Here is a 27,408-nt window from a genome sequence, read left to right as displayed (position 1 = left end):
AAGAAAGAAATGTTTTATTTAACGCATCGTTAAATAAAACATTTCTTTCTTCTTCTTTTTTTTTGTATACTCAACACATTGTATTTACGGTTATACGGCGTCAGACATATGGCTAAGGACCACACAGATATTGAGAGAAGAAACCCGCTGTCGCCACTTCATGGGCTACTCTTTTCGATTAGCAGCAAGGGATCTTTTATATGCACCATCCCACAGATAGGGTAGTACATACTACGGCCTTTGATATACCAGTCGTGGTGCACTGGCTGGAACGAGAAATAGCCCAATGGGCCTACCGACGGGGATCGATCCCAGACTGACCGCGCATCAAGCGAGCGCTTTACCACTGGGCTAGGTCCCGCCCCTCTCCGTGAATACAAGGACAAGATAAAAATTCTTTTTTTGTAAACCTGTTTTCAGCTTTTGTTTTGTTTTGTCTTGTTTCTTTTCGATCTGTTTTTGTGTCGGGGAGGGGGGGGGGAGGGGGGTGGAGAGAGATGGGGGGTCTCCACGAGTACTCGGGCACGGATCGAGTAGCGCAAGACTAGAGTCCATTCACAGGACTCGAATACCCGTACAAGGACGAGCACTCTCATTATAGGACTGAGATATGGAGGGGAAATAAACGTCGAATATGTGGAAAAAAAGAAAGAAATGTTTTATTTAACGACGCACTCAACACATTTTATTTACGGTTATATGGCTTCAGACATATGGTTAAGGACCACACAGATTTTGAGAGGGAACCCGCTGTCGCCACTACATGGGCTACTTTTTCGATTAGCAGCAAGGGATCTTTTATTTGCGCTTCCCACAGGCAGGATAGCACAAACCATGGCTTTGTTGAACCAGTTATGGATCACTGGTCGGTGCAAGTGGTTTACACCTACCCAATGAGCCTTGCGAAGCACTCACTCAGGGTTTGAAGTCAGTATCTGGATTAAAAATCCCATGCCTCGACTGGGATCCGAACCCAGTACCTACCAGCCTGTAGACCGATGGCCTAACCACGACGCCACCGAGGCCGGTCGAATATGTGGAATGCAATACAATGACACGATTTGGCATCCATGTTCAGAGCTGGAATTAGGATGCATAATGCTATTTTATTTTATTCACAAATCTCATTATAATCTAATGTAAGTGTCGGGTACTCCGTTGTCACGGGGATCCTATAATACCCGTAACTGAATGAAACACGATTATCAAAATATCTCTCCTAACTGTATATCTATTAGACCTCTCTGTAACGACCGGTTATACCCTAGTGTGGCTCGTCTAGGTATGATCAGAGATACGATCTATATAAAGTATATGTAATATAGCACGTTTAGTTCACTAGAAAACACAACAAAAACACAATACACTTTGGAATCTGTATTAACCTACGCTGACAAATGTACTGCCGCAGTAGTTAATTAACAACAAATACTAACAACCCAGAACTGATCACTTAATTAGCTAATCTCTAGGTGTCTAGTTTACACAATATGCTAATCACTTCACCGTGACACAACACCCACACGTGTGATAATTGAGAAACGCTTCCAGGGGAACTTAATTAATAAAGGAATTCCAACTCTATTCCTAACTGGTTAATTTTTAATTAACCCTTACTACTCATTCAGTAACGTATGATAATTGAGAAACGCTGCCAGGGGAACTTAATTAATAAAGGAATTACAACTCTATTCCTAACTGGTTCATTTTTAATTAACCCTTAACTACTCATTCAGTAACCTTGTAACACAGAATTAATACTGGTACCTATCACAATAAAGACAATAACCTACAGTTTACCTAGGTCCTCTAGGATTACTGTCTAAGCTTTAATAATTATTTAGACAGTGAGCCTACAGTTTACTGCGTCAGATGGCCGGCAGCACCGTCTAATTAATATTGGTATAATAAAGTATTAAAATATTTAAAGTCACATCAATCACATCAAGGTTATACACAGAGCAGAAAATATATAATTACCAGTCCGGACGGACAGCGATCCCTGGAAGCCTTCCTATGTTTCTCCCCGATATCTCTAAAACCCTAGCTATTTATTATAAAAACCCAGACTGGTCCGGAGACAGCACGCGGAACCGAATCTTATGATGTGTATATTTCCACAGTAACCAAGCGGTATTTTTTCTTAGATGGTCAGACTTACTGTCGCCAGTTCGCTAGAGATTCCATGGTCGCGCGGAGGTATTACGTAACTACTGGCCACATGGCCTCCGCGCCTAGGCTGGGTGTGTATTGGAAAGTACAGCTCGACGACCGTCGCGCAGAGGTATTACGTAACAAGGTCCACCTGGGCTTAAGTGCATATTGAGACTGCACACGGCCCTCTAAAACAATTAATATCGCCACAGGCGAAAACAAAATTAAGAGCATGTTCCGTCACATCCGTAAAAAATTGAATTGTACATTCGTCATATTGTCTATATCCCTCCACCCTCATAAATCAAAATGCTGGAGTAGATTTCAGGTCAGCAGGGATACAGTTTCATAGTGTCCAGAAAATTAGTTGTTGGGTGTTTTTTAATGAAGAAATGCTCAATGTCCATTTTGAACTAAATTTCATCCAAATGTTAATTTTTTTTTTTTAATTACGAAATCAATTACTCAGCAAATAAAATCGAAACACAATGTTACTAGTATTACCTGATTTTGATCATAAATCAATAAAAAGAAAGTATTTTTCTATATATTACATGTAACTGTGTATGAAAATAATAATAATAATAATAATAATAATATAATAAAACTTTTTATTTAAAAGTTACTTTAATAGTAGTGCCCTAATCTCCCATGTGGCTTTCTGTCTATTAACTAACATTTATATACTACTGTTGAACACGTAATAAAAGTAAAAATAAGTCATAACAAAATTAAACAAACACTCTTTATTAAATCCATCCAAACTAAAAGGTAGTAATACCTTGAGTATTACAAAATTAATGTAAAAAAATATTAATAATAAATGCTACCACTACCAGATAAAAGGATAAAGAAATTACACCAAGTTGTGTCTTTCATAAATATACTGTTACTAACAGTTAAACATACCCTCTGAATTGTTTGAACGTTCTTGACTAGTTTACACACACGGATGCTTAAATCAGTTCTCTATAAGCGACATCACCTGCACTGAACTCCATTGAAAAGCCATCGGTCTACAGGTTGGTAGGTATTGGGTTCGGATCCCAGTCGAGGCATGGGATTTTTAATCCAGATACCGACTCCAAACCCTGAGTGAGTGCTCCGCAAGGCTCAATGGGTAGGTGTGAACCACTTGCACCGACCAGTGATCCATAACTGGTTCAACAAAGGCCATGGTTTGTGCTATCCTGCCTGTGGGAAGCACAAATAAAAGATCCCTTGCTGCTAATCGGAAAGAGTAGCCCATGTAGTGGCGACAGCGGGTTTCCTCTCAAAATCTGCATGGTCCTTAACCATATGCCCGACGCCATATAACCGTAAATAAAATGTGTTGGGTGCGTCGTTAAATAAAACATTTCTTTCTTTCTTTTTCTTTCCATTGAAAACACAACACCCGTTTTTCATTTATCATTGTTGTGGTGCGGAAACGTGTTTTCAAACACTTGAAATAAAAAAAATTAGCATAACATAAAATTCAGCATTTCTACACAGAAAGGTACACCAAAGTGAGAAGCACTTGCCACATATATGGTGTAAAATGAGCTGAAATGAAGAAAAGCCATCCATAGATCACATCTGAAGTGTATCACGACAATGCCACGACTGACTCCCCTTGAACATGAATGCACATTTGGCATGCATCAGGCTGGAATGTCTATACATGCCATATCACAACGGTTTGGATATCATTATTCAAAAATAATGAGACTATTAAATCGCTCCCAGCAAACGGATACAAAACAGGATTGTCTCAGACTTGGACAACAGCGTGGGACAACATCCAGACAGGGTTACAACATTGAACACACACATCTGCCGAATACGAGGCAGGCCACTTCCGGTTTGGTAGGACGACACCTACTGTTACAGCCAGTCGCGATCCAATTAGAGCAACCACTGTTCAACGTTGGCTACTTCTACTGCAGGCTTTAACCTTAACCCAACACTAACCCTCACCATAACCATTGTATACATTTTGGGAAGTTATCCATTGTCTACCAGAATATATCCATTTATGTATAATTAGTCAAATATGTTGTTTCTTCTCATATCCCTTTTTACAACTATAAATTTGACTGGCGCGTTTTCATTAGAGTTAAGTAAATTTGGGTGTGAATCTATGTACGATATATATCCCATTCCACAATACACAGAATGTACAACTAAAGATTACATTTATAATACCCCATAATGTACACATGAAAGACATCTGAGAATTAAAGAATTTGCGTAAACCATTTATGAATTATGAAAAATCAAGCAGAGTTAACCCATTTCGTGTTTTAATAACCTATCATGACCACGTACATGAAGTCCAGGATTTCTGCCAGAGGGTAAAACAGGTATGGTGCCATACCCCCATTATTTTGCAGATTTTATTTTTTTAAGTTAACCTTTTGACAAAATTAATAACTCTTATCACTATTGTGTGATTTTCTTAACCCTAACCCTAATCCATTTTCTTTCTGGGGGAGACCCCCATACCCTCTGCCATTCAGCACACATGTATATATTCAATTTCGTAGCGCCATACCCAAAACTTTCGGTCTGGCAGAAACCCTGATGTCCTATATTTAATGCGTGAATAGAAATTGGTTTATGCAAAACTAGTCTTGCGTGTGTACTGTGAGAACGAAACTATGGTTCTCACAACTGTTAGAGATCTGCATACTAGGAGTAATGATGACTGATGAAGGAAGAAAGTAATTTATTATTGGTATTGTTTGTATTAAACCTCCATAGGACACTACTCAGCTGTACAAGTGTAAAGTTTTTCTTGTCATGTTTCTTTGTGTGTTTTTTTTTTTTTAATTCGCCGGAACAAAACAATAAAGGTTATATAAAAGAAAATAATACAAACTAAGTATTAAACACGTATATATAACATGTCGAGGTACAACATAACAAACATCCTGCAGCACACGGAGCTACTGCAAAACTCTAAATCTGGACGAAAATGATGAAACTAACAAAAGGAATGGTACAATTTAACAACGTTTAAGATTATATTAAACTATAATTAAAATAAAGAAACACATTAAATTCTAACAAGCTTTAAATCAAGCATATGAACACTGAACGGCAGTTTTGTAATATTCATGTATCGTGGTTATAGTAAAGTGTAGTAAAATGCCCTCTAAAAATATACTAAAGCTTTTTATTTCTGAGACGATTGGTTTTTTAAATTGCACACAAAAATAGTAAGTTTTTTTCCAAAACACTTTTACTTTTTATGTCAAACCAAACTGAAATTATTTACAAAAAAACTACAACATTTTTGTAGGATATGACGGACTAGAAGTGTTTTTTTAATTCTATTGAATGAAGAAGCAGCATTTAAAATAAAAACTTGTACAAATTATATTTGTTAAAAACTTATGTAGATGAATGTAATAATAATAATTAAATTTTCAAAATATTACTATTTAAAAAAAAAACTACTTTAAATTGTGTGATTTGATTAATTACGGTACGCCAGAACAATACTCTGTTAATAACCAATATAGATGTATTGATTCAAGAATAGAGCAAATCCAAATATATACACACATGAAAACCAGTCCCATTCATAGTAATTTAACTTTAGAGCTGAAATTTCGTCTCACCATGTTAGAACATCACTGACTAATGCACAATACAAACACGACTACAGTTCTGGTAAACTTGTGTTATCAATATGGTTATTGTGGATTGTCTTCATACAACATATGGTACACGTACACGTGTGTAATACTTTGTGACACAACCGCCTTGTGACCTAGATTAGCAAGTATACTAAAACTATATCAAATAATGGCATCCAAGCCAGTGGGAATATGAAAATTAATGTTAGTGTATTTTAAATGGTAATTAAAACACATATATCCTTCATATTGCGGCCTTAATGAACACACAGGCATTTCTCTGCCGTCTTGCTAAACTGTTAATACTATAATGTACAGTGAAAACTCTCTAAACTGGATCTTTAGTAAAACGGACTTACCTCAAAACTGGATGTGTTTCATGGCCCCTTTTTAACAGATGTACAAAACAGAACCTCTTGCAATAGATGTTCATTAAAACCAGACTTTATACTCCAGTTTAGAGGAGTTTCACTATATATATATATAGTACTAGCACAGTTCCTCAAGTCAAAACAGAAGATAGCCACAATCTTCATTTAACACTTCACCAATGGATCGTAAACATTCTCAGTTTTGTTTTTATGTATTTCCATGTCAAGATTTGGATGTTAAAATTACAAATTTATATTTTTAGGTAAAAATGTGCTTAATTTCCCAAAGTGGATGTTTCATGGCATAAAAAAGTTTAGAAGCAAAACTTTGGTATACTGATTACAGAACTAAATATGCCAGGTCAACAAACAAGCGAAATACAAACAGACTACTCTGCATACCATACCATCAAAACATATTACAGTCAAACATCAGTATATCAATGTTGAAGAGAACAAGCAAATGGCTTTAGATATCAGTGACTCAAGATAAACATGTCTGTTGTTAGTGAAAATTATGTCATGGAACCATTTGCAGAGCTATAAAAACAAGCAGCCTGCGAAAATCTAAAAGCAGTCCATTTTTCATACCAAGCAGGTGAATTACTATTTCACCAATACCATACCAAAAATAGCATTTAATTTTTTTAGATAGATAGATGTATGTATGTACAATTAAAGATGTCTGATTCCATCACATACCAGTGATCTTTTACAGGAAGCACATCTACCAACAGCCAAGATCAATGCATGAGGAACTCTTTAATCGACTTTGGTCAGAAAACCCACAACCAAATTCAAATATCAGTTAGTCAAACAACCAAAATTGGCAGTAAATCTACAAATAGCAAAAAAAGAATTGACTGAGATTTTTAGCGATATAATAATGAAATAAATTCACCAAATTCAACTTTAATTTACATTTAATTATACAGTGATATAATGTAAGAAATTAACCCACATCTTCCAAAATCTCTTTCATCCGTTCAATGGGATCCTCATTGGGGAGCAGAATGCCAGACGAATATCGGCACACGACTTTGTTATTGTCTAGAAATTCTTTCAAATCACGGAGCGGCTTGTAGTCCTCCTTTTCGAGTGGAATTAGCGGTATGGGTTTTGTGAAACTGAGGTCCTCAAACACATCTAGAACCTTGTCCACGACTTCCTCAACATCCGTGCATTCCTTAGCCTTCTTGCTAACAATAGCATACACATCATTGTGTTGCTGATCGACCTCCCCATCCAACCTCTTTGTTGCTGCGTCAGTGTAAACCTCTTCAGTGAAGGCATATTGTGAACTGGGATCAATGGTCTGCAAGTGCCGAGTGTCCACGCTTGCAGCATCTTCTGTTGATATGGTGGACTGTGTACTACTACCAGCATCACTGGTGTGTGACTGAAGATGACGAACATCTTGTATCTCAGTGTAGTCACTACATGTCGTATCTGGGCTGGTGTGTGTTTGATCAGCACATAGGTTCTGTGTCTTACTATCTTCATGCTCTCTTTTGTCTGGGCTGGTATCTGTTTGATGAAGTCGTAGGTCTTGTATCTCGGCATAATCAGAATCTACCGAAGGCTTGATAGTCGAGTCCAAGACAGTTTTAACAGAGTTGTCTGCCCCCAAGTCATCCAGAACATCTAGAGAGGTGTAGTTCCCAGTGTCGCCCACACTGAACTGACTCAGTCTTAAATAAAACACAAAACAAACCTGTTATTCAACCCAGCTGGGAAAGAAATATTCAATATTGGTGGCTATAAGGAAAAGGGAAAAAAAGCTAAGTTTGTTTAAAAGTTCTAGGTTTTCTGATAACATTGGACTTGGACAGGCAGGAGTGAGAGATGGGCGTGTAGAGATGATGGTGAGAAAGGGGTGGAATGGGAGGGTGGTGTGGCAAATGGGACTGGGAAGAGAACGAGGTGGGTGGGAGGGGTGACGTGGGACTGAGAAAAGCAGCTGTGTGAGTGATGGTATCAGGATGTGGGAGATATTAAAGAGAAAGGGCTGAGATTGGGAGAGGAAAGAGAGGTAAAGTGAGAAGGGCAGTGTTGGGGAGGTGGAGAGACAAAGACTGGGAGTGGGAGAGCTGGGTGTGGGAGTAACAATGTTCATCTGTTCAGTATCATTTGGTAGGACTACACCAACTAGCATCACTGGATCTTAAGTTTAAAACATACCTTTAATATTGTCATGACTGCCTTCATGGGGACATAATCTCATTTAAAACAGCATTAATATGGACATGCGTGCAATCGGGAAACATATAATGATGCATTTCATTTACAAAATAGCATTAATACTGCAGTGCCTGCCATTGGGTGAGAATTGATCAATCTTATTTAAAACAAAACATTAATACTGTCATACCTGCCATCAAGGGATATATTATAAATCTCATTTAAAACAAAACATTAATACTGTCATACCTGCCATCAAGGGATACACTATAAATCTCATTTAAAACAAAACATTAATACTGTCATACCTGCCATCAAGGGATATATTATAAATCTCATTTAAAACAAAACATTAATACTGTCATACCTGCCATCAAGGGATATATTATAAATCTCATTTAAAACAAAACATTAATACTGTCATACCTGCCATCAAGGGATACACTATAAATCTCATTTAAAACAAAACATTAATACTGTCATACCTGCCATCAAGGGATATATTATAAATCTCATTTAAAACAAAACATTAATACTGTCATACCTGCCATCAAGGGATACACTATAAATCTCATTTAAAACAAAACATTAATACTGTCATACCTGCCATCAAGGGATATATTATAAATCTCATTTAAAACAAAACATTAATACTGTCATACCTGCCATCAAGGGATACACTATAAATCTCATTTAAAACAAAACATTAATACTGTCATACCTGCCATCAAGGGATATATTATAAATCTCATTTAAAACATAGCCTTAATACTGCCATGCCAGCCATTGGGTGAGATACGCAGCAGTTAATAGCCAGTAAATGTATGCTGCTTGAACTAAATTAATATGTGTGTACCAGGTGCCCACATGCTTAAAATGTCAGCAGTGCACGTAAAATTCAGCAGGACTAGTTAACTAAGTTTGTGCAGAACCAAGTAGTCAAGGACACTTCCCGTTATATCTCAAACGAGCAAAGTTTATGTGTATGGTACATAATTTATATTGATTCAAAGGATGTATGGAGCAGTTTTAACAAAACGTTAATTTAGCACTGTCACTGTCATCTATAGAGCTTGGTATACAGCCAGCGAAACATTTGTTTGTTCCTTTAAACAGCAGATCACATTATTACTTACAAGTAAGTTACATATGGGCTAAATATGGGAGGGTTCAAAAGCCTTGAGGGATTGTATTTTCCATGTACAGTCATTAAGGAAGAAGGAAATGTTTTATTTAACGACGCACTCAAAACCCGCTGTCGCCACTTTATGGGCTACTCTTTTCGATTAACAGCAAGGGGTCTTTTGTATGCACCATCCCACAGACAGGGTAGTACATACCACAACCATTGATATACCAGTCGTGGTGTACTGGCTGGTGCAAGAAATAGCCCAATGGGCCCACCAATGGGGTAGTCATTAAGGTGTCAGGATGTTTAACCACAGGACATTTTAGCCAATATTGAATATTTCTGTTACCCTTTAAAATAATACTTAGAAGGGAAGGTGTGATTAAGTCGGTGACATCTGAGTGTACTTATTTTGATATCGTACCATCACGTGAGTTCACAAGATATATGATTTTCAACATTTATTTCATGTGTGGTTTTTCACATATTGAAGAAATGATATCATCATATATCGCAGTTTGACTGCAGGAGGTTGTAAAAGATCTCACCAAAAATGTTATGTGTAAAGCTGCCTTCTGTAAATATGACAAATAAATTAAATTAAAATAGTATAATTAAATATTTTGGAAGTACCAAAACAAAATGAAACGCTAATAACATATTCTCAAAGTGACAAAACAAAATGAAACTCTAATAACATATTCTCACAGTGACAAAAAAACAAAAAAAACATCAACTGAAGTACGCAAAGTATGTAATCAAACTGTGTAACAGATATCCAACAAACAAAAAAGCACTGAAATCACTGGACTTAAAGTTCACACAAGAGTTCTTACCAACTGTAAACTGAAAAACAAATGCAGATGTTATGAGAATACTATTTATGTTCATCTGAAGAAAAATGTCTTGTGTTTATAATAAATAAGTTATAATGCATAACAAGATCAAACCATTCTGATATTTCACCCATCAGTAGAAATACATTTTGTAAAACATTATTTTCTACTGTGATGCAAAACATTAATAAAGAGACAGGTTTATTTTATAATATACTGTACAATAAAAAGTTTTCATTAAAATAAAAAATCACACCATATGATATAAAATGGTTCTGGTAAATTGTCCCATTTTTAATTAATATTTGTGGTGAGCTATCTTTGTGGCTACATTTACCTATTGATGTCAGCTCTTTGATCCATGTGCTACACTCACCAGACATATACCTGCTGATGTCAGCCACTGGCTGTGCTATCATCAAACCCTGCAGCTCTTTGATCCATGTGCTACACTCACTAGACATTTACCTGCTGATGTCAGCCACTGGCTGTGCTATCATCAAATTCTGCAGCTCTTTGATCCATGTGCTACACTCACTAGACATTTACCTGCTGATGTCAGCCACTGGCTGTGCTATCATCAAACTATGCAGCCCTTTGATCCATGTGCTACACTCACTAGACATTTACCTGCTGATGTCAGCCACTGGCTGTGCTATCATCAAATTCTGCAGCTCTTTGATCCATGTGCTACACTCACTAGACATTTACCTGCTGATGTCAGCCACTGGCTGTGTGCTATCATCAAACTCTGCAGCTCTTTGATCCATGTGCTACACTCACTAGACATTTACCTGCTGATGTCAGCCACTGGCTGTGCTATCATCAAACCCTGCAGCTCTTTGATCCATGTGCTACACTCACTAGACATTTACCTGCTGATGTCAGCCACTGGCTGTGCTATCATCAAATTCTGCAGCTCTTTGATCCATGTGCTACACTCACTAGACATTTACCTGCTGATGTCAGCCACTGGCTGTGCTATCATCAAACTATGCAGCCCTTTGATCCATGTGCTACACTCACTAGACATTTACCTGCTGATGTCAGCCACTGGCTGTGCTATCATCAAACTCTGCAGCTCTTTGATCCATGTGCTACACTCACTAGACATTTACCTGCTGATGTCAGCCACTGGCTGTGTGCTATCATCAAACTCTGCAGCTCTTTGATCCATGTGCTACACTCACTAGACATTTACCTGCTGATGTCAGCCACTGGCTGTGCTATCATCAAACCCTGCAGCTCTTTGATCCATGTGCTACACTCACTAGACATTTACCTGCTGATGTCAGCCACTGGCTGTGCTATCATCAAATTCTGCAGCTCTTTGATCCATGTGCTACACTCACCAGACATTTACCTGCTGATGTCAGCCACTGGCTGTGCTATCATCAAACCCTGCAGCTCTTTGATCCATGTGCTACACTCACTAGACATTTACCTGCTGATGTCAGCCACTGGCTGTGCTATCATCAAACTCTGCAGCTCTTTGATCCATGTGCTACACTCACTAGACATTTACCTGCTGATGTCAGCCACTGGCTGTGCTATCATCAAACTCTGCAGCTCTTTGATCCATGTGCTACACTCACTAGACATTTACCTGCTGATGTCAGCCACTGGCCGTGTGCTATCATCAAACTCTGCAGCTCTTTGATCCATGTGCTACACTCACTAGACATTTACCTGCTGATGTCAGCCACTGGCTGTGCTATCATCAAACCCTGCAGCTCTTTGATCCATGTGCTACACTCACTAGACATTTACCTGCTGATGTCAGCCACTGGCTGTGCTATCATCAAATTCTGCAGCTCTTTGATCCATGTGCTACACTCACTAGACATTTACCTGCTGATGTCAGCCACTGGCTGTGTTATCATCAAACCCTGCAGCCCTTTGATCCATGTGCTACACTCACTAGACATTTACCTGCTGATGTCAGCCACTGGCTGTGCTATCATCGAATTCTGCAGCTCTTTGATCCATGTGCTACACTCACCAGACATTTACCTGCTGATGTCAGCCACTGGCTGTGCTATCATCAAATTCTGCAGCTCTTTGATCCATGTGCTACACTCACCAGACATTTACCTGCTGATGTCAGCCACTGGCTGTGCTATCATCAAACCCTGCAGCTCTTTGATCCATGTGCTACACTCACTAGACATTTACCTGCTGATGTCAGCCACTGGCTGTGCTATCATCAAACCCTGCAGCTCTTTGATCCATGTGCTACACTCACTAGACATTTACCTGCTGATGTCAGCCACTGGCTGTGCTATCATCAAATTCTGCAGCTCTTTGATCCATGTGCTACACTCACCAGACATTTACCTGCTGATGTCAGCCACTGGCTGTGCTATCATCAAACCCTGCAGCTCTTTGATCCATGTGCTACACTCACTAGACATTTACCTGCTGATGTCAGCCACTGGCTGTGCTATCATCAAACTCTGCAGCTCTTTGATCCATGTGCTACACTCACTAGACATTTACCTGCTGATGTCAGCCACTGGCTGTGCTATCATCAAACTCTGCAGCTCTTTGATCCATGTGCTACACTCACTAGACATTTACCTGCTGATGTCAGCCACTGGCCGTGTGCTATCATCAAACTCTGCAGCTCTTTGATCCATGTGCTACACTCACTAGACATTTACCTGCTGATGTCAGCCACTGGCTGTGCTATCATCAAACCCTGCAGCTCTTTGATCCATGTGCTACACTCACTAGACATTTACCTGCTGATGTCAGCCACTGGCTGTGCTATCATCAAATTCTGCAGCTCTTTGATCCATGTGCTACACTCACTAGACATTTACCTGCTGATGTCAGCCACTGGCTGTGTTATCATCAAACCCTGCAGCCCTTTGATCCATGTGCTACACTCACTAGACATTTACCTGCTGATGTCAGCCACTGGCTGTGCTATCATCGAATTCTGCAGCTCTTTGATCCATGTGCTACACTCACTAGACATTTACCTGCTGATGTCAGCCACTGGCTGTGCTATCATCGAATTCTGCAGCTCTTTGATCCATGTGCTACACTCACTAGACATTTACCTGCTGATGTCAGCCACTGGCTGTGCTATCATCAAACCCTGCAGCTCTTTGATCCATGTGCTACACTCACTAGACATTTACCTGCTGATGTCAGCCACTGGCTGTGCTATCATCAAACTCTGCAGCCCTTTCATCCATGTGCTACACTCACTAGACATTTACCTGCTGATGTCAGCCACTGGCTGTGCTATCATCAAACTCTGCAGCTCTTTGATCCATGTGCTACACTCACTAGACATTTACCTGCTGATGTCAGCCACTGGCTGTGCTATCATCAAATTCTGCAGCTCTTTGATCCATGTGCTACACTCACTAGACATTTACCTGCTGATGTCAGCCACTGGCTGTGCTATTATCAAACTCTGCAGCTCTTTGATCCATGTGCTACACTCACTAGACATTTACCTGCTGATTTCAGCCACTGGCTGTGCTATCATCAAACTCTGCAGCTCTTTGATCCATGTGCTACACTCACTAGGGGTCAAGGCTGTCTGGAAACAGAATATATTAGTTGTCAGAATATTATTATTTTTATTATTTATTTTTTGCTGTATTAAAGAATCAGTATCAATGTTTCATCATGCAATGTTTATTGTCTTCTTCATAATTTGAAAAAAACAAAATTTTTACAACTCATTGAACTTTATCAAAATCATTCATATTTAATTTTAGAAATCATGGCATTTTTGTCTAGTAAAATTGTTATTATGTGTTAAATATAGCTTTTGCTTCTGATAAAAGACTAGTTAAAAAAGAAACCTATGACACTGCTTTTAAATAGCCGAAATACATCCCATTTCATAATTAGTAAAGGAAAGGTATGTTTGTTTTTCAACACCTCAGCCCATTATAAATGTGTTATCCGGCAGTTATTTCAACACTAGGTCCAGTGTGTAAGAGGTGGAACTTGCTGCTGCCACATACTATAGGGTACTTCTACCAAACAGCAGAACATCCCCACAGACAGGTGAACATACCACACTCTTTGCAAGGCTAATCATTGGGTGCTGATTAGAACAGGGAAAAAACACACTGGATCCACCGAGAAGAATCGATCCTCTGACTCATTGCCCTTTCTGCCTCATCCAGTGAACCCTGACTTGTATATCAAAGGCTGTGGTAATATATGTGTGGTCCTGTCTGTGGGGAAGTACATGTATAAAAGATCCTTTGCTGCTAATAGAAAAAGGTAGCAGGTTTTCTCTTAGACTATATCAAAATACCAAATGTTTGACATCAAGAGCCTATGATGAATTAATCAATGCTCAAGTGGTGTCATTAAACAAAACAAACGTTTAACACTGCACCTCAGACAAACACTCTACCATTGAGCTACATCATGACCCTCTTTTAGTAAAAGAGAGAAAATTATCTTACAAAAACATGTTTTTTATTTTTCTTCATGATAATTTCAAACTGCATGCCTGACTTGTCACTGGTCACTTTCCGTACGGTCTGTGCATCTGTCAGATTTAATGACTCAATACTGTATACTTTCTGAAACAAAACAAAAAACATTAAAATAACCATCATGTTGGCTACAACAAAATCGGTCATTATTTCAGAGTCACAACCATTTCTATTTCACAAAATAACTTTCACACTGTTATTTCACCAAATGTATACACAACATATTATGCATTCGACAAAATAATAGTCAACAGTGTTTTCAATGCACACTACACACGCAATGCAACTCAACTCAGATTTGAGTTGTGTTATAAATAAAATGTGATTTAGTCTTTGAAAAAGATTCATAGTAGCCTATATGGCATGGGAGAAGGAAGGTGGCAAAAAGTGTGGGGGGGGGGGGGGGGCACACACAAACACACATATATACAATGTATACATGTATAAATATATAAAAACCATTGCTGCTGCTACAAAGTGGAGAGTACATGCCCCCTCGGTTCCCCACTTCCTATGCCAGTGAAGAACCTAAAGGTTTACACAAATACTACAAGTATGTTTTTCATTACAATTTAAAAGATACATACTTTGTTATTCTTGAATAAATGCATAACATGTCCTTCAAGAGAACACCAAAACTTTGTTTTTGTCTTCATCTAAAAAAGAAAAGTCAAAAACATTTTAGAATACCAATAGAGATAATGTATGTTGGGAGATTTTCTCAAATTAATTGACAAAATTTAATAATTTATATATATTTCTAACAGGGATTAATTTCTCAGGTAATTTTGTACTGGTATATAACATTACCTGCATGTATATTTACCACTTTAATAAAGAAAAACAAGCATAAAGTAAATTAACAGTAAACTTATTAACTGGTATAAAAAGGACAATGTCATCGTGGATACAAAATGAAACTATGTACTGTACTTGATCACTGAACTTTTACTTTGTACCCCCATTTTGAGTTCAAAAAGATGTAAAAAATTTAAAAAGTACCATTCATCAAATATATCATTATTACAAAAATACTGTTGGATATGTTATATTTATTGTATCATAAACATCCCTAATTGTATTAGGCTTTAAATTTTGTTAAATTTTTTCTCGTCGAGTTTGTGCAATCAACATCAGATATGCTGTTGTCTTCTGGTCGTTCATTTGTAATAGGTTTTTTCTGCACAATTGCACAGCATTTTTATCAAGTCAACAATGAAGTTTAAAACTACATTCCCTGGAATATTTTTATTATTTATGCATATAGAACAGAAAATCCAATTACGTTTGGTGCATATATGATGCCGCAGTCCGCATTGGTTTCACTACGCTGGCTTAAAACACAGCCAGTATTTTGAAAGTGGGACACTTTTGACGGGCTCGTACCGATCTCGGTTTTCATTGACTTATCACAAGTATAGAATTCCCCAACAAGAGATCACATGAGATTTCACAATTTTTGAACAAATTCAACTGTTTTGATTGAGGGGTCGTCTCATATCTCCAAAACATATTTATATCCATAGAGGTATGATACAACGCCTTTCCAGGGGTCGGTGAATGGGGGATTTGCCTTGAAATTTTGACAGTGGCCAGCTGTTGGCATACGCGTTACATGTAAGGGGGTGTTACTAATTATGTAACGTTCTAGGGGTAGAGGAAGAGGGTGTTGTGTTCGACTTATGTTATTTTTATTCATTACTTAGACCTAAAAAGGTGTTTTTGTGGAAATGGGCAGTCAGTCTAGGATCGATCCCCATTGGCGGGTATACAAAAAGACCATGGTATGTGATATCCTGTCTGTGGGATGGTACATATAAATGATCCCTTGCTAAAAAAAAATGTACCGGGTTTCCAAGGCGCGTGTGCAGGGATTTCAGCGGGATTGGGGTTATATATTTCAACTTTTTTTTAAGCTTGGGCAAGTAAGGGTTTCGGCCTCCAATACCCTCCCCCTTCACGTGCACCCGATTCCTCTCTAAGATTATATGTCAAAATTACCAAATGTTAGACATCCAACAGAAGATGGAAGGAAGGATAGGATATGTTTTATTTAACGATGCACTCAACACATTTTATTTACGGTTGTATGGGGTCGGATGATTATTAAATCAATATGCTTTATCTTTGATGTTGTTAAACAACCCCCCCACCCAAATTTTACCCTTTCCAAACGAAATTAAGAAGTGAAAACGTTCATTGTCTACTTTAGTATATTTTATTTTAAAAATATATACATAATTAATGTGTTACTAGTATACAAACTAAACTTTGAAAGTTCTACTAACACTTTATAAAATATCAGTTCTGAAATAGGAAGGTACAACTGTTGATAATACGTTGTCAAGATCAAACCGGTTTTAACTAAAGACTCTAGTACCATATCCTCAACCGAACGTTCTTTGTACAGCGCAAGATTTCTCTTTTAATTTTTTGAGACGAACCCTACAATTTGAAATCGGCAAACGCACGTGTTAACTGAAACTGACAATAGGCTGTCGTTTGTGCTTTGCCGAGCTATGGCAGCACAGGCGACGAATCAAGCTGTACACTTTTGACGATCTTCGTTCATAGCGAACACACACAAGTTTTTTAAAAGTGCATTTGAGCTTGTATTTGATATTTGTACATGATGTTATAATATGGTAACCAGAGAATGTAACTTTAAGCAAGTAAGTATTTTAATATAAAAAAACTTTACAAAACTTTAAAAGCATGCGCGGTTTGTTATTTTTAATTTTTAAAGCCACTACATGATTAAATATGTTTCTTAACTATGCACAGTTGACGAACACTTTGTGAAATATTTTTAAAAAAGTAAACATTTGGTTTCTGAAACATGCTGGTGCAATCTGCAATTTACCAACACCCATCACTAACATTTGATGTCAACACAGACAGGCATTATGTTCTAACCAGTGAATAGTTTGTAAAATATCAAATTTCTAATTAGTTGTATCTTAATTAACACAAGTTATACAGTTAAAATTATTTACAATTGTTATAAATGGCTTATGTCTACTATTCACTACAGTAGAGGCAAAAAATGTAGCATACCTTTTGCAGATCGAATATAATAAATGAAAACAAATTTCACAAAAATCATAAAAATTAAATGATTTGGCATTGTTGATCTGGCAAGTATGAGGTCATGTGACACACACTGAATGTTAATTCACCTTCCTACATTTTAAGTCAATTTCTACTAGAGCTGGGTAGTATACTGTGTTTACTGTTCAGTATCGGTATCATGTCAATTGATACCAATTTACCATACAAAGCAAATTTCAAAATACTGAAATTTCGGTATTGAAAAATGTTTTCCGCCATTTAGTAAAGTACTAACAATATATCTGACGAATGTAAAATGGATTGGGTATACATCTGATGAGAGCCTTGTGTATGGAATTTAATTTTATTTAGATGAAATTAGTGGGTGAGCTTTAACTCAATAAGTCAATACCGAATACCGTACCAATACCAAAGTAAATCACAAAAAACCCACCCTGATATCGATACTGAATCTCAAATTTCAATACCGCCCAACTCTAATTTCTAAGTGGCAAGTGGACACGATATCAGTAATTTTACGGAATAAACAAAAACAACTTAGTAAAATTAATGGTTTTAGGGTTTTTTAAAGTTTTGTATTTAGATACTTACCTGTCTGAACTTTATTGTTAAACTTAATGAAAATGTTCTTGAACTGTGAAGAAAAAAATCATAAATGAATGACAACAAATCGGATGTTAATTGTGCAAATAACAAACTGAACGAGTTGGAAACATAGGCCTAAGCCAGTTAGGGACGTTGACGATATAATAATTATTGATTATGATATATCAATGTAGATTTCTCATAATTATTGTTGATATTTATAAAAGTAAATTTATCTAAAGATATGAACACATTAATATATATTGATAACACGTTACAGTTACAGACGCAAACGTAAAAATACACCAAACGTGGCGTCTTTGACACTCGCCAGACTCAGACCCAGCTTTGGTATGTTTTGGGCCCACAGTTTTGCTTCTCATTTTTTCACCATTGTCACGTTGTGCATCGTCATTATGTCTAATTTAATTTCTGGATATAACTGTAAATCGAGATCATCAATTTACCAAGCCTAAATTCTTCTCCAAATATCCTTCCAATCCAGCAACAAAAGATTTTTGAGCCATATTTGTGGATTATTCTAAAGTCGAGTAGCACTTCCTTGTTTTAGTCTTTATCGCTCCCAATGTTTATGTTGACGAACTCCTTGTTCATAAGGGAGGTAACTGTAGGCAGGGTTGTACAACACCAAAGAGAATGCTGTTTGCGGCAAAGTTGACATATCTATGGCTTAAAAATGTTTTAAGTATATATAAAAAAAAAACCAGCTTTAAAACTTAATTACCATTTAAGTCCCAAGTAACCATGACCTCATGGAACAGGTGTAACCATGTTTTTTTTTGTTTTTTTTAACTTGTATTTGTATGTGTACACGTATGAATTTATGTGTACTTAATGGACTTTATTTTATTATTAGGTGCCACAATCATGTAGGTGACAACCAGCATTATGCTTCTGTAAAGACCCGACCCACAGTCGGTAGGTAAACTATTTGTAGACAGGCTATGGTTTATTTAGCTTTGTATATATGAAATATGTTATAAGTGATTTTATAGTGTTTCTTTAGAAAAGGACATTCAATTATTAAATAGTGTTCTATGTGTAATCAGTGATTTCTAAGTTATTTTATGATTCCTTAAATTCAATGATGTATTGAATTTAATGTATGGATATGTGGTTGGATACGATATTCTCTTTATATGCTTAAAAGGTCAGTGTGATAACACAGGCTAGTATATAGGTTAATTCTGAATGTGAAGTATATAATTAATTTTAAGACGTATTATAACTGAGATTTCTATATATATGTGTGTGATTTTAAGTATTCCCTTTTTGTTATTTCAGGGGGCTTTGTTTGTGTGTATGTGTGTATTTATATATACGTATGCTTGGAACCAGGGATCTTCATATCCCACCCGATTGATGATCGAGAATAAACCCTAAACCCCTGCCGAGTTGTTCTGTTTCCCTTCATACAACACATCGGTAACATATCTATGGCTTAAAAATGTTTTAAGTATATAAAAAAAAAACAGCTTTAAAACTCAGTTACCATTTAAGTCCCAAGTTACCATGACCTCATGGAACAGGTGGACTGATGAATCACTGGTGAACCCTCAGACCAAATATATATGCCTAAGTAGTATCAGGGCCTATATGGTGCCATGACCTACTTTCCGTGACCTTGACCTTGATGACGTCGCGTGACCTCGTCCTACTGACCCGGCCTGACCTACTTAGACTGACCGTGACCTACTTAGACTGGCCTACTGTGCCGTGTGCAACGTCCTACTGAACCGGCCCTGACCTACTGGCCCGGCCCCTGACCTACTTAGAACGGCCCCTGACCTATTTAGCCCGGCCCCGATCCGTCGTATTTAGCAACGCCCGTGCTATCCTGTCTGTGGGAAGTGTAGGATTCCTTGCTACTAATGGGAAACTGTAGCGGGTTTCCTCTCTAAAACTGTCCAAAAGCATGTTTCACATCCAATAGGCAATGATTCATAAATCAAGGTGCTCTAGTGGTGTCGTTAACTTACCATATCTAAGGACTCGGCCCGACGCGAGGTAGTGTGTTTAATTTTAGCGCACTGAATGATGAATGGTTATAACTGCTTACATCCGGGAATCGGTGGTATCCTATTTTATTGTTGGTGGCAATACTGAACTAGAAGTTACATTCTTAAAGACGTGAAATAAGAAATGATTTAAATGGTGTAAAATAGAATTCTCGTTCTACGCTATCTGATAGCGCATTCACAAGATTATTATGAACTGACCTATTTCGTCACTTCATTCCGCGCTTCGCCGCTCGCACATATAACGGTTTAAATGACAGGTTTTCTTAACATGCGTTTAGTAGTCAAGTGCGAACGACTTCGCGTCCAGCGTTGAGGGTACGTCGTTCGTATCTCATGTGGGGAAATTATATTTTTCTATTATTTTTAAAACAAAATAATAATTTATAGTTTGTTTTTATTTTACTTACTTATTTATTTGTTTATTTATTTATTATGTTACTATTTTTTTCAAGCAGCCTCTAATAACCCTGTGGGGACGGGACGTAGCTCAGTGTTCCCTCAATGTGCGGTCGGTCTGGGCTCGATCCCCGTCGGTGGGCCCATTGGGCTATATCCAGCCAATGCTCCACAACTGGACAACGGTATGTACTATCCTGTCTGTGGGATGATGTAGGATCCCTTGCTGCTAATCGGAAGAGTAGCCCATGCAGTGGCGACAGCGGGTTTCCTCAATCAATATCTGTGTGGTCCTTAACCATATGTCTGACGCCATATAACCGTAAATAAAATGTGTTGAGTGCGTCGTTAAATAAAACATTTCTTTCTTTCTTGTATAACCATAAATAAAATATGTTGAATAAATAAAACATTTCCTTTCTCGTAAAATATTGATCAATTGAACACAAATATTTTATTTTGTTTTAGCCATAGGAAAAGAAAGACATATTTGTCTCGAAGAAAGGAATGTTTGTTAAGAAGAAAGGCATAATTTATGTGTTAAGGAGAAGAAAGGAATATTTGTTAAGGAGAAGAAAGGAATATTTGTTAAGGAGAAGAAAGGAATGTGTGTGTGTGTGTGTGTGTGTGTGTGTGTGTGTGTGTGTGTGTGTGTGTGTGTGTGTGTGTGTGTGTGTGTGAAAGATCCACAGCCCATTGCTTTGAAGAAAGAACGCGTGACTGCAACTGAACGCTCCGACCTAAACTATGATCTTTTAGCTGCATTTTAAGCACAAGTATTTCCCTAGAGTACAAGCCTTTTTACAGGGCTTTTTAATTACCAAATGGGTAAATACAGTGGTCGATCTAGGATCGATCCCCGTCGGTGGCCCATTAAGCTATAGCCAACTAGTGTATTATGTCTGGTATATCAAAGATCGTGGTATGTTCTGTCTTGTACACACAGCTCTTGCTACTATAAAGTTGCGGTAGAAATATCCAATCACAAATCTAGTCATAGAGTAAAAAATACAAAAAACAAACGCAATGTTTTGGTTTTTCATTTATTTCTAAATTACAAATCACTGACACATATATAAAATGGACACACACTGGGTTACATCGAGAGGCCTTAAGGGCGACATGCGAATAATATGAGTGTTCATTTCTCTTCATCATCGGCGTCCTCCTCATCAGTATCATCATCGTCGGTATCGTCGTCGTCTTGTTCATCCAAATATTCGCCGATCCATGAACGATACTGATTTAATTTAGAACGAATCTGTGGTCTCACATCTTTGTCTGGATTCACAAACTGTAAAATTTTTCTGGTGTTGGGACCTTTGTCAAAGTAATGCATATAGGTCAGAAAGCGAGAGTACGTGTCTTTAAATAACTTCCATTGCAATGTCTTCATGTTTCTTTCAATAGCATCTTGGGACATGTTTTTTTCTTCGTAGCGTTTCCTCTTGCTTTGGAGATAGTCACGATTGATGTCGAATTCACGTTCCACCATGAGACGAATGCCTTCGTTTTCCAGGTCGGGCGACGGCTCTCCATTTCCCTTTTCGCACCTTTTCACGTGTCGCTGCAAGTCGCTTCCGTCTTTAAAGACCAGACCACACGTATCGCAAGACTGCATCCTCTTGACTTTTTTCAGATAGGGTTCTACCTCATTATCTTCTTCTTCGTCGTCACTTTCGTAGGCGGGTATGCCTGGTAGTTTTCTCTTGAATGCGCCCCTTTGCATAATTTGCAGGTAGAGCTCTTTCTTCGTCGGTGGTTGCACGTCTTCTGAGACATTCGCCGTTACGGCCGTGCTTTTATACCATTCGGACGGCCCCGTCTCTAAACCATTAAGCCGAAGACGCCAATGTTCGGGTGTGGTCAGTTTCAAGTCCACCAAGAGATATCCGTAGGGCCTGTGGGTAGCTTCCTCAAACCGCTGCATGAAATGACTAGTGTTTTCCGGATACATCTGCCGTGCCAAAGTCAGAACTTGCTGCTTGTCGATGGGGTTGTTGAACAGCGCTAGATAATGGCAGTTTCTTCTCTGTGTCGGGTCCTTGCTGTGATACAGGTTCTGGTTGATGGCAATCACAGAGAGGTTTCTGTGGTGACTTCCTTCCGTGAACAGGTCGGTGATGCGAGGGTCTTTTCCAGCTGTAGACATCAGGTCGTCCAACACGATGAGATTTCTGACTCTCGAATCCAAATAACGATCCTTTTCCAAATTCTCGGGTATGCCTTGAACAAATTTCACTCGAGCAACCATTTTGATCGTATCATTGAGGGGTTGTCTTCGTTTGTAGAGCCAGATGATGCGCTGGGGAGGCGGCTGGATTTTACTATCCCTTAGCAGTTTGTACAACAAAACTGTCTTTCCACACGACGTGGGTCCCGACACGATCATGGTGAACGGATGTAACAATCTTAGGGGCTGCTGCTGCAGCGGAGCAGGAGCTATAGGAGCCCTATGAGCAGGAGCTATAGGAGCCAGAGGAGCAGGAGCTATATGAGCTAGAGGAGCCAGAGGATCTATAGGAGCCGGAGCAGGAGCTATAGGAGCCATAGGAGCAGGAGCTATAGGAGCCCTATGAGCAGGAGCTATAGGAGCCAGAGGAGCAGGAGCTATATGAGCTAGATGAGCCAGAGGAGCTATAGGAGCCAGAGCAGGAGCTATAGGAGCCAGAGGAGCAGGAGCTATAGGAGCCAGAGGAGCAGGAGCTATATGAGCCAGAGGAGCTATAGGAGCCGGAGCCGGAGCTATAGGAGCTATAGGAGCCAGAGGAGCAGGAGCTATAGGAGCCCAATGAGCAGGAGCCAGAGGAGCAGGAGCTATATGAGCTAGAGGAGCTATAGGAGCCAGAGCAGGAGTTATAGGAGCCAGAGGAGCAGGAGCTATAGGAGCCCTATGAGCAGGAGCTATAGGAGCCAGAGGAGCAGGAGCTATATGAGCTATAGGAGCCAGAGCAGGAGCTATAGGAGCCAGAGGAGCAGGAGCTATAGGAGCCCTATGAGCAGGAGCTATAGGAGCCAGAGGAGCAGGAGCTATATGAGCTAGAGGAGCCAGAGGAGCTATAGGAGCCAGAGCAGGAGCTATAGGAGCCAGAGGAGCTATATGAGCCCTAGGAGCCGGAGCAGGAGCTATACGAGCCAGAGGAGCCGGAGCTATAGGAGCCATAGGAGCCTGGAGTTGAGCTGAATGGAAGGTCTTCCAATGACGTAGCATATTTGATGGTTTTGAAAAAGTCTTTGGACATACGGGACACGATCTTTTGTTCATGACATGTTCCGGAATAAACCAATTCTGATTCATGATGTTGATTGTTGAAGTGTTCGACGTGAACTGACGATGTTGAAACTGCCATGCCCCCTTTTATAGCCTTCTCAGAAATGCTTGTGCCGTTTTTGCCCAGTCTGCTCTCGTCGTTTCTGTTCCACGCCACTCTCTTGACGTTTCCATTTCTGCTCGGCCTTGGCTTGCTCTACCACTTGTTGTGTTGGGGAGACCATGACGACTTTGGGTGTCGGGGACTTGTTCTGTTCCTCTTTTTCTTTTTTCCACGTGGGATCGTAGAGTTCTAGACATCGATCCACACTGTACATGATCTGACTTTTCCCACCACGTTGCACTGGAAAATGAGGTTGAAGTTTACCTTCTGCCTGCAGTTTATAGAAACGGGTCCACTTATCCACGTCGGGTACATATAACTTGTACTGGTCTGACATGTTGCTCCTCTGAAAGTTCTACCTCAAATGACGAGTTTTCCAAAACTATTTTACTTATATACCTTATGACGCATAAAGATATGGTACAGGAATGTTTGAATGTGTGTGATACGTATGACCAGTGTCCCTCCTCCCAAGCACAAATCTCATCGTGCGAGCTCCCAAAAATAATCGTTACCAAAATATTACCCTTTACCAGTGTTACTACCATAGGGACACGTCCAGAGACACACTCATGGACCCAGGACATAAATAAGAAAGCCAAACCTGTTATTCACGGTTTTATTCACAACATACAACATGAAAACATAGCACTCAAGTGTCTAAAATATTTAATGTCTGAACAGGTTGTTCACATAAGGACATCTTGGAGAGAGTCTGTAATGTTCCATCACTGGGTCATCTGTCTTCTTCCATCGGTAGACGCGAAGTCCGCAACAGTAACAGGTGATGGCATCGTGGTCTCCCGTGTAGTAGAAACCGGCCTTGGCAAGTTCTTTTGGTTTTTGACGTAATTGTATGGGCCACCGAGCATACGTCAGCATCCGGGCATAGAAATGTCTCATTTCGGGACGATGACAGAACACGTAACGTCTCGAATAGCAATCTTCCTCACAGGCAGCATCTGTTTCACAGGAAGCATCTGTTTCACAGACAGCATCTGTCTGATCTGTCGGTTCATCCACGAGTTCGCCATCTTCAGTTCCAACCCCAATGTCACGTGTAGCATCCGTTTGATCCATGAAATGTTCTTCTTGTTTGGTAGCCACTCTTTTGATCGTATGTCTTTCTGAACATTTGCAGACCAAGACGTCGTCCTCGTCGCTACTGCTGCTGCTACTAACACTGCTCGAATATCCCGATGCCATCTTCTTCGTTCCAGATAGAGTGCAACAAGCCACAAGAATGTCAGAATCATAAAACACGTCTGTTCTCTAGCACAGTCGCAAAGCAAATGAAGTGTAAACCATAAATCCATTCTTTTATACCTTCGAGTTCATCCAAAACAAAACTCGTTCACCACTGGTGACACTCGTTAGGGTTGCAGAAGTTACACTGAAGAAATCCCATCTGGTTTTGATGGTCGTCTTGCATGGCGCAGGGCACAATCGAGTTCAGCTCTGGTACAAAGTCACACATGACTGTGAAACAGCCTTTCAGTTTCTCCCATTGTTGTAGAGAAAGGAATATTCCCTTCTTCGAAGGTTTCACGGATTTAGTTTCTTCACACCACCACCACTGACGCAGGTCCACCCCAGCAAAGTTCTTGTCGACGCTGACATGGACGTTGACACCAAGGTGTCTGAACAATGTTTCGTCTTTCCCCTGGTTTAATGCTGAAATCGTTTCGTCAATTTGGCTTTTACATCCAGACAGTTCGATCCACTGTTTAAGACTAAGGACAATACCTCGCTTGGTGGGGAAGGTTTTCCCCTTGTCACTGTCAAATTTCCTTATGTGAATAGCAGTGTCCCCTTTCCATAACTTGGCCACCACGTAGACGTTAGTTCCAAGTTCTAGACGACATCTCGCTTCATCACTCGTGGAACAGGCCATCTCTGGATTGAACGTAGATCTGATCGTTTTCGGCGAGCGAATGACAATGAAACCGTATCTAGCCTTTTTATACTCTTCGTGCCAGCCTAAGTAGGTCAGGGGCCGGTCTAAGTAGGTCAGGGGCCGGGTCAGTAGGTCAGGGCCGGGTCAGTAGGTCAGGGCCGGGTCAGTAGGACGTTGCACACGGCACAGTAGGCCAGTCTAAGTTGGTCACGGTCAGTCTAAGTAGGTCAGGGCCGGGTCAGTAGGACGAGGTCACGCGACGTCATCAAGGTCAAGGTCACGGAAAGTAGGTCATGGCACCATATAGGCCCTGATACTACTTGCCTAATCCACCCATTAAAGGATTCTAGTTGAGGGGAGAGACTTGAACCAAATATTGACCTTCCCCAAAAGTCATAGTGCACAATGTTGCTGAAATACCCATCGGAACCAAAGCTATTTGTTAAAATGTTTTAGAGTTAAAAGCAAAATGTCAGATGAGAAAATTACCTTCACCTTGAGCATGTATGTGTGCGTGCATACCAAATATTAAGTCATCCATTGAAGGATTTAAGAGTTAAAAGACAATTAGCGAAACTTTAACAAACGTTTACATCAACTTTTGAATGATCTTACATTATGGACAAAGATTATTACGGCTGGGGTGTTCACTATAACTTGGTGGATATCTATAGAAAACACGAAAGCCATTCATTAAATAGTCCAGTTAAATCCAATCTGGACACCTTTGAGCAAACTGTACTTTCAAATGACCTTGACTACAGATGGGGTCACATCCATGGCTCTAGAGATGTGCAGTGCACAACGATTTGAACATCCACAGCAACTATCAAAAGTCATCTATCAAACAATTCCGGAGTTAAAAGGCAATTGGAGAAACTGTCAACATTAACCCAAGTCAACCATGTTTGAACTAAATAAAACTCTGCAATGCATTACAAAATATACTAGAATGACATCTAAACACTGGGGCAAAATAAGAAGTGGAAATTATATTCATATGTAACCAAGCACTGACAAAGTTAGATGGGCAGACGATACTTGCCATTCTGTCATATGTACTTCTCCACAGGATAGCATACACCACAGCATTTGATAAATGTGAGAACTCGGAATGCACAAACACCAGTTTGTCCTCCATAGGGATTGATTCTACTCTATTCCAATGCACAGGAATGAATGATGGACTGCAACATTAAACGGCACATCATTGGAACCCCTTATAATAAAATACATTTTATCAGAGGAAACAAAACAGCATAAAAAC

The 27,408-nt window shown here is 39.2% G+C and overlaps 1 protein-coding gene across 2 annotated transcripts; it reads right to left on the bottom strand.

Annotated features, from left to right (window-relative positions):
- Window positions 1-5,492: 5,492 nt before the first annotated feature.
- LOC121379889 lies at window positions 5,493-19,027 on the bottom strand. Of its 2 annotated transcripts, XM_041508557.1 has the most exons (6): window positions 18,900-18,972; window positions 18,439-18,481; window positions 15,363-15,431; window positions 14,743-14,862; window positions 13,771-13,856; window positions 5,493-7,842 (listed from the first exon to the last, which is right to left on the bottom strand). In XM_041508557.1, exons 3-6 carry the CDS (start codon window positions 15,429-15,431, stop codon window positions 7,104-7,106), a joined length of 1,014 nt encoding a protein of 337 aa, XP_041364491.1. In that variant the 5' UTR covers window positions 18,439-18,481; window positions 18,900-18,972; the 3' UTR covers window positions 5,493-7,103. The 2 variants fall into 2 exon arrangements, with proteins under 2 accessions (XP_041364491.1, XP_041364490.1); XM_041508556.1 differs by lacking the exon at window positions 18,439-18,481 and having other exon boundaries at window positions 18,900-19,027.
- Between the last annotated feature and the right edge of the window lie 8,381 nt (window positions 19,028-27,408).

Source organism: Gigantopelta aegis, chromosome 8 (genome assembly GCF_016097555.1).
Source record: "Gigantopelta aegis isolate Gae_Host chromosome 8, Gae_host_genome, whole genome shotgun sequence".
Lineage (NCBI taxonomy): Eukaryota > Metazoa > Mollusca > Gastropoda > Neomphalida > Peltospiridae > Gigantopelta > Gigantopelta aegis.
Note: the sequence above shows the minus strand (reverse complement) of the source record. Positions and strands in the feature narration are given on the sequence as shown.

Excerpts from the sequence above, each read along its gene's own strand:
- LOC121379889 (XM_041508556.1), bottom strand. The coding sequence starts at position 18,959 with ATGGCTCAAAAATCTTTTGTTGCTGGATTGGAAGGATATTTGGAGAAG. Across the intron at positions 15,432-18,899 it reads TGGAGAAGAATTTAGGCTTG|ATGAAGACAAAAACAAAGTT; the intron begins GTAAATTGATGA and ends TTTCTTTTTTAG. Across the intron at positions 7,843-13,770 it reads CCAGTGGCTGAAATCAGCAG|ACTGAGTCAGTTCAGTGTGG; the intron begins GTAAATGTCTAG and ends GTTTTATTTAAG.